Source organism: Calypte anna, chromosome 1 (assembly GCF_003957555.1).
Source record: "Calypte anna isolate BGI_N300 chromosome 1, bCalAnn1_v1.p, whole genome shotgun sequence".
In the NCBI taxonomy this organism is placed as follows: domain Eukaryota; kingdom Metazoa; phylum Chordata; class Aves; order Apodiformes; family Trochilidae; genus Calypte; species Calypte anna.
The window spans coordinates 135,660,403-135,669,054 of record NC_044244.1 but is presented as its reverse complement, the minus strand read 5'-3'; the positions used below and the strand labels follow the sequence as shown (position 1 = coordinate 135,669,054).

General features: G+C 43.3%; 1 protein-coding gene across 1 annotated transcript in view; it reads right to left on the bottom strand.

Moving 5' to 3' along the window:
• Nucleotides 1–364: 364 nt before the first annotated feature.
• SLC9A4 (solute carrier family 9 member A4) overlaps nucleotides 365–8,652 on the bottom strand; it is a 32,783-nt gene continuing 24,495 nt past the window's right edge. The window contains exons 9-12 of the mRNA XM_030461294.1: nucleotides 7,612–7,708; nucleotides 4,827–4,958; nucleotides 3,963–4,050; nucleotides 365–744 (exon numbers count right to left, since the gene is read on the bottom strand). Of these exons, the coding sequence (XP_030317154.1) occupies nucleotides 446–744; nucleotides 3,963–4,050; nucleotides 4,827–4,958; nucleotides 7,612–7,708 (616 nt within the window). The 3' untranslated portion in view covers nucleotides 365–445. The remainder of the gene's footprint in view (nucleotides 745–3,962; nucleotides 4,051–4,826; nucleotides 4,959–7,611; nucleotides 7,709–8,652) is intronic.

Sequence of the window (8,652 nt, the reverse complement as noted above, 5' to 3'; positions counted from 1 at the left end):
GGAATATTTCAACTACCCTTAGGTCAAAAGCTGAAGTCAGAGGTTGAAGTTACTGATCTGGACACCTATGTGTCAAGCATATCCTTTCATGTTTCTTTCTTTTGGATTTAGGTCATAGCACAGAAGAGAGGAAGGCAATATCAGCTTCCACCAATAGATTGCATGTCCACAATTATTGTCATTTAAATCCACATACAAACCATTACAAAGATCATGTTCCCCTCTTTCCTGCAGTGCTTTCTTGGAAAGCTTGATATAAACATGTGAGAACCTGGGTCTTCTCTAAGCCACTAAGTACCTTGTTACAGCATTTGAAAGTGATATGAGAATGAGTGCATTGGTCCCATAAGGAAAATTGTGGTTGATTTATACAAAAGCTTTGTTACTTCCTCTGGAGCAGTGCACAAAGGTCCCTAGAGGTGCAAATATTTCTCTTTTCTTCTTCTCATACATAAAATGACTTTACTGATGCCACAGTTTCTGTCTCTTCTTCTGACTCATCCTGCTCTATGTCTCCCACAGTGAGTTGAGACTTTGGCATTAGAGTTACATTGTCTCCTCTGGTGAAATGATGCTGGGGGTTTAAATTTCCTCTTTGACCTGACATATGGGATGAGCCTGCTTGTCTATCCAAGTGTGCCATTGGGATCAGTTCTTCCTGATGGTACTTTGCTTCAAGTGGCCGTAGTCGGGGCTGGGGTCTGCACATCATTGGGAAGGCAGTACCAGAGCTTCTGCAGTGATCTGAAGGAAAATACAGAAATAAATCATATTTTGAAGAAAAATGGAAGGGAAGGGAAGGGAAGGGAAGGGAAGGGAAGGGAAGGGAAGGGAAGGGAAGGGAAGGGAAGGGAAGGGAAGGGAAGGGAAGGGAAGGGAAGGGAAGGGAAGGGAAGGGAAGGGAAGGGAAGGGAAGGGAAGGGAAGGGAAGGGAAGGGAAGGGAAGGGAAGGGAAGGGAAGGGAAGGGAAGGGAAGGGAAGGGAAGGGAAGGGAAGGGAAGGGAAGGGAAGGGAAGAACAGACTGAAGCATGTTCAATAATTTCTATAGAATAAGAGAGCAGTCAAGAACCAAAAATAACCCTAAAACTTAAATTTTCAATCCAAATATGATGTTTAAAAGATTGTATAGATCTTTTCTCTAGCCCAAAACCCCAGTGAATAAGCACATTCATCTATCTTTTAGTTCCTTGAAGAGCTGTTTCTAAGTGCTTATATAACTTTCCATTCTCTAGAAATTTCAAGTCTCCTTTGTCCCGTGGTTGAAAAATATTGTGAAACCTGCAGCAGAAGGCAAAGCAACCAAGCAGAAGATTCTACTGTCACTAAAAATCAAGTTTGATTTTTATTTATTTTTTTTATGATTAACCACTGGAAAGAAAACAGTTTCACCTGAAACCAGGAGGTTGACTCTAGGGCATTTTGATTACACTGGGTGTGTCAGATCTGCTTCTACCAGCTTTCTTTGCCACAAGTAATACAATAAAAATTTGGCCACTATAGGCCAATAACTGTCTCTCTCATTCTGTTGACTTTACAGGATATACTTTTTTTACTTTTCTTAAAACCCTTTGTAGTGTGACTACACACTAGCAAATTAGTTACATTTAAGAAATAGCTCATAACAAGCTAGGAGTTCTGGGAGATAAACACAAGCTTCATGAATAATAAAATTAGATTACATTCTGTTGCAGTGAAAGCACACCTTTATTGGCTATAGTCACAAAATCCAAATTTATCAAGTTACTGCAGCTTAATAACTATTTAGTTACTTTAAGCTAATGTTTACTTCACAGTTTGCACAAAGAGTGCATGCACCAGCAATTACCTCCACCAAACAGGGCCACAGATTTCTTTTAACAGCAGAACCTGCTCCCGTTAGGCCACCACACAGTAAGTTCTGGGCTTACCACACTACCAGCAGCAAAATAGGGAAGGTATTCTCAGGTTTGAAGGCCTTCTACTTAGACCTCTGGGGGCTTCCCCGCTACAATGTACAAGTTACATATACTGTCAAAGAAGTCATTTGCTTGTATGAATGGCAGAAAGATCTGATAAACAGTTTAAGGCTCTGTTTGTAGTCACTTCTGACCTCTTAGTTACCAGATTTTCTGCACATGCTATGTAAGAGATGAAATAAACTTGCTGGAGGATTCTTGTTCCAGGAGGACTTGCAGGCAGAGACAGAAGTGGTGGTATTTATCTCTGTTACAATTTGTATATTCATTTATGATGCTGTCACCCTGATTTCCTACATACTGAGTATTTCTCTTCTTAGTTCCCGAGAGCAATTCATCCCTTCTGAACACAGTTTGTGAGGGGAATTATTTAAAGTTATTTAAAGTGGTGTGAATGCTATGCAATGGACCTAAGATGATGCCAGAAGCTAGACCAATAAGTATAATTATTTGGAATAATCATAAGGCAGGGCCTAAATTCAGGCTTAGCTACCAGTAAAGGGGCTCATGCTTTCACTGCTTCAGAATTTTCTCCTCTCCCCACTGAAATAATGTGCCTGTATGCTATAGCAGCACTTGGTCCTTTGACAGTGTCTGAAAAACTTTCAGGTCTGCGGCTTCTGCATAGAACTATTTCAGTCTTTTAGGAAGATATATCCCCACCATGCCATCCTGACAAACAGCACAGAAAAGAATCAGCTGCACAGAAAAAAATAATATAAATTCCTTTGAGTAACTTTGATTTTTCCCTCTGAATAGATCCTATGGGTTGCTTTTCTTCCTCTATCAGGTGTGAGTGCCTATCCCCAAGGGGATGGTTTGCCTAAACAGATCTTTTTTCCTTTCATCTCTTTGACAGTAAAACAGAAAGAAAAATAATACTAATAATTTTGCACCTGCAGGAAAAAGCCTTTGTTGTCCAAGCTTTTGACACAGGTATAGGTCTGAGTACAGGGAGCTGCCATGGGGCTGTATCACCAGGGGTGCAGACTCCAGCACAAGTCCTTTGAGGTGAGGCTGAGGGAGCTGGGGGTGTTCAGCCTGGAGAAGAGGAGGCTCAGGGGAGACCTCATCACTCTCTACAACTCCCTGAAAGGAGGGAGTAGCCAGGGGGGGGGTTGGTCTCTTTTCCCAGGCAACTCTCAGCAAAACAAGAGGGCATGGTCTCAAATTGTGCCAGGGGAGGTTTAGGTTAGATATTAGAAAGACATTGGAAGTAGGGGATTCTCCGTCCCTGGAGATATTTAAAAAGAAACTGGATGTGGCACTCAGTGCCATGGTCTGGTAACTGTGGCAGTAGTGGATCAAGGGTTGGACTTGATGATCTCGAAGGTCCCTTCCAACCCAGCCAATTCTATGATTCTATGCCACCATCTGGGGAGATGGAAAGTCCAGGGACAGCTACTGGGTGGACTGTGGGTATAAAACCAACTTCTGAAGGATTCAGGTATCATGCATATTCCTCTAAAAGTCTATAGTCCTGATCAGCCAGAGTGGGGACAAGCATAACGACATTGGTGCAGTTTCCATTTGTGTGAGTGCTGTGCCTTGTCAGTGCTGCCCTGTATGTTCATCCCTGTGTATGTGTGCACTGAATCGTGCTGGGGGTGTGCCTGTTGGGAATACCTGCTCAGCCGTGATACCTGTGGGACCCAGGGAGATGGAACTACAGCAGCCTTGAGCTCAGCAGCTCATGACAATTCTGGGTATAATTGTGTTTGTGGGGCTGCAGGGAACAGATAATTTGTTTTCTTGCCAGGCCACACTGCAGGAATCACAAGAATATTTGTGCAAGAGGGGAAAAGGAGAAAACTAGGTGGTGCTGGAATGAGTGAGAAACTGCTGCACTAATGACCATACAAATAACAGAGATTAAAAAGATAGGAGAGAAGGGTGTAGTTCATTTAAAGAGACCAGAGACTTCCATGTAAGTATTCATTTAGTACTATTAAATCCATGCAAGCAACTCTGCTTGAGTAGGATACAAAGGAAAGCATTTGTATTACCTGTAAAAGTAACACGCTTGGCTTTTTGTCTGGTGTGCTGACTAGGTCCCTGGGGCAGGGAGAGGTACCGTACATCCTTGATGCTAGCCTGTGTATGGAGATAGAAATATGTACAGTGCCCATGATTGCCTCCATAATTCACATTTACTTGGTGGGAGTGTAGAAAGGGATGGCTATGAGCTTTTTCTACTGTGCCTCTGCAACTTCACACCCAAATTTAGAGAAGCGTGAATAAGATCAATGCTTGGCTTGAGTGGATTGAACTCAATATCACCTTTAGTGAAAATATCAATGTCTCATGTTATAGACTTAGGTTCTTTCTATAGTCAGTGATAAGAAATATTTTCTTCTACGATTCGCCTTTCTGATTTCAGGTGATAACTTTAAATAAAATTAATATACCCAGCAAGGACTTGTCTTTCATAACTGTGATTATCTCAGTTTCAAATGCCTGTGCTCTCCAGTATCTACATTTGGTCAGGCAAATGTTACTCGTAGTGACTGAGAGCCCAAGCTGTCAGCACAAATTGCCAAGGGCTTGTGCATAAGGCCTTCTGTGAATCCACAAATTAACTCAACTGTGATAATACTATATTCTGCACATGCCAAAACAATACAAGTTACATTATTTTACTACTTACAGACATAGTTGCTTCTTTCTGAACAGAATGTAAAAGCAGGACATAAAAAGGTTGCTGTCCACATGCTAAGTGAAGCTCACTCTTCTTTGGTGCTGCATGAGGACACTGGGGGAACTATCCATTTTAATTATATCAAAAAGCATATGCAAACAGGTGTCTGTCTCCTCATTTAAAGAGAAGCAGGGGCATTTTTTACATGAATAGGAGTTTATGTAACAGGTACCTGTCCACCCCATGGTAAGCTGTTTCCCTTTCTGCAACTCTGCCTCAGACTGTGCTGCCGACGAATGAGGATTTCTTGGGCTTGTTTCTCATTGGTGTTGGTAGTCAGGTTATGTCTGCTGTATGTTGGTGCCTGCAACATCAAATGAACTCGGATGATTTTATTTGCACTTGCAATGTGGATAACCGTGCACAGTCTTCTCAATCACAGCACCAAGGGGACTCCTGCTCAGGCTCTGCCACCAGCTCAGCACAGGTGTCTTTGCTATCATATGGAAAAATGTAGCCTCCCACTAACCTCACTGTTGCAGAACAAAACAAGAGGAAGCACCGACATAACTATAAGTGTCAGACCACAAGGGCTGCATTTTGATGACATTTTTGATAGACTCTTGCTTGAAGTACATCATGAAGTACACCATAAAAGTACAACTACCTACACAAAGCTGTTAACATCTCTGGGCTTGTCCTCCCTTTGTCATCCCTCTTCTCAACACAGAATTGGGAGCTGCAGATCTGGGGCAGATCCCAAGAGAGTAGCTTGTTAACCCATCTCTGAGCCTTAGTACTAATATTACTGAGCAAGGACCAAGCTGCAGACTTGCCCAGAAGCAAAATACCAGGTTAAGAAGAGTACAGATGAGCTGAGATGCACAGCCGCTTGCTTTCCATACTTAGGCAAACTGCATCTTAATTTTACCTTAAAACTGAACATCTTTTAAGGACAACTTTTTTAGTTTATAGCATACATCTAGTGAAATGTGGGAAATACTTATCTTTCTTAAAAAGAAAAAATCACCTGTGTTTATAAGCCCTCATAAAAGGCAGAAACTGATCTCAATTTCATGTGAAAGGGTCCTTGCAAAATCAGCCTGATGAGGCAGAGCATTACCAGGCCTTCAGAGTTGAAAGTAAAGTATTAGAAGTGGCATTATTTTACTTCCAATATTTCATGTACAAATGCACACGGTCCTGAAAACCACACAGGAAGCAGCTGGTACAAATAGTCATTACTGTAATTGATTCTGAAGACAGAGAGTTCATTTCAGAAGTCTAAAATACAGCCATATAAGCAGATTGTTGCTGCTGAGATAAGAAATTAATATCATAAGGATGTGTCCATGGCAAACCAAACAATATTAGGAATGAATATCATATTAATAATGACACATTTAAATGAGCTGGACCTAGCATTTTCTAGAAAATGTGTGTTACACAAGTTAGCCCTGTAAACATGCACCATTTCAAGGTTACTGCTATATCCTTTGCCATTTAACACTGTACAAGAGCACTCAGTTGCATATTCTGGGATCAGGACTGGAGTAATGAGACCTAATACCTTGTGATGCATCAGAATCAGTGCAAATTTCTGCACAGCAAATCCCATCTGAGGTTTTATTTTCCCCATTTCATTTTTTGTAAGGGAGGAGAGGAGAGGAGAGGAGAGGAGAGGAGAGGAGAGGAGAGGAGAGGAGAGGAGAGGAGAGGAGAGGAGAGGAGAGGAGAGGAGAGGAGAGGAGAGGAGAGGAGAGGAGAGGAGAGGAGAGGAGAGGAGAGGAGAGGAGAGGAGAGGAGAGGAGAGGAGAGGAGAGGAGAGGAGAGGAGAGGAGAGGAGAGGAGAGGAGAGGAGAGGAGAGGAGAGGAGAGGAGAGGAGAGGAGAGGAGAGGAGAGGAGAGGAGAGGAGAGGAGAGGAGAGGAGAGGAGAGGAGAGGAGAGGAGAGGAGAGGAGAGGAGAGGAGAGGAGAGGAGGAGGTTGGTTATTTTTTTTTTCCTCCTTCCTCCTGCTGTGGCAAGTGTAAACTGTTGCTTCCACACAGAGGGAGGATTTACCAGCCCAACTCTCAGCTGACTTTGGGCAACGCAATGTTTACTGCTGCTGGCCCACCCACCTCCACAAAGGAGTTTCACTGCTGCTGGTGACCTGCCAGCCCTCTGCCTCCCACAAAGCCCTGCATCTATTTTACAAGGAGTGGCTGAGGGAACTGGGGTTCTTCAGTCTGGAGGGAGACCTTAATGCTCTCTACCCAAAAGGAGGTTGTAGCAAGGCAGGGGTTGGTCTCTTCTCCCAAGTAGCAAGTGATAGAACAGAGGAAACAGCCTCAAGTTGTGCCAGAGGAGGTTTAAATTGGATATTAGGAAAAATTTCTTCACTGAAAGGGTTGTCAGGCTGAAGGGGCTGCCCAGGGAAGTGATGGAGTCACCGTCCCTGGAGGTATTTAAAGGAAGTGTAGATGTAGTGCTCAGGGACATGGTTTAGTGGTCGCCGTGGCAGTGCTGGGTTAAAGGTTGGACTCAGTGATCTTAAAGGTCTTTTCAAACCAAAACCATGATATGATTCTCTGACCCCTCGTCTGTCTGTCCAGCTTCCATCCAGCCATGGCCTGCAGGATGCCTGCCCTGCCAACCTCCTCTGCAGGGGCTGTGCTGTCTCAGGGGAGGAGACCTTCACCCAAGCCCACACTGCAGAGGGGTGGCAGCCTCGGGAAGGTGTTTTCTGAATCAGAGAAAGGTGTGCAGTGAGCAAAGCCTGACCTCTAGAGCTCAGTCACAGGTTTTCCTGGCTTTTTGTGCAGCCATCTGGGTGAAAAGCTGATGGGGAAAAACAAAAACTGTTTTCATCTTCCCCACCCAGGGGGGATCCTTGAGCCAGATCTCCTTCCCCTTCTTCCTGTTCTCCCAGAAATGTGTTCCCACCAGCCTGTGGCTGTGGTATGGGAAGGGCAAACACCAGCATTCAGTCTGCAAATAGCCCAGGGGAGGCAGAAGCTGGCTTTCACTTACTCACCCTTTGCCGCACTTGGTATAGGTTATGGGCCAGGACGTCTCTCATGGACTCCAACTCTGAGGGGCTGAGCCTGTGCACATGCTGATTTCTAGCACTCCTGTAAATAGAAGTTTAAATACAATATTAATTAGGTGATTAAACACCATTGCCTTGAAATGATGCATGATTGCTTTTTAGTGCTGGAACAGGCACCTATGAAGAGCATTTCAGCGAGCAGTGACACCACCAAATCATCCAAAGGCAAATAAAAAAAATCAGATTTTGCTCTTTACCATGTTTTATCAATATACCAGCTTGTCAGAGTGGGCCCTAAGCACCCATAAACCCCATCCACAGCAGCAGAAACTCTTCTTTTCTTAAAGCTCCATAAGGAAGTTCAGATTTAAGGATTAGATTGGGCAACAACCATCTATACATTCAGGAGGGCACTGCAGGTTTCCTCCTCTGTCTGAATACATTCCTCAGCATGGTTTGGCAGTCTGGGCCTTGCAGTCCTATGGGCCTTTACTCCTTTGAGAAGGGAAAGTGTAGAAAATCCTTAAAAAGTAAAGCATGTGTCAGTAAAGGAGTCAAGGAGACCTGCTCTGTGGTGAGAAGGACATACAGGGTTTCCTTGCTCCTGACCCAGTTTTTCTATTGAAAATGGAAGAACTACCCAAAAGATAGTCATCTTAGTACTTTTTATGAACTCTGACAAGTAATCCACAGTCACTTTTAAGCTGCCTGGCTTTTTCACTAGAAAAACAATGGAGTAGGGCTGCTGTGAAACATTAACTGTTTTTTCCAAATCAGTCCATGAGAGAGTTAGTGTTTGGCTGAATTCCCAGTTAAAGAAAGGGAAATAGATAGTGATCACCCAGAATGAACAGTCTGAGTTCAGTTTGTTGTTTCTGTTTTTTTCCTCTCTCTGTTTTGCTGTCTCGCTTCCTAAAAAAAAAAAATAATTAAAAAAAGTAATTGCAAATCTTTGTTCTCAGCTAAGCAATCTCCTTAAACTATTGTCTGTTACTCTTAAAGTGATTTAAATGGAATAAATAAAAT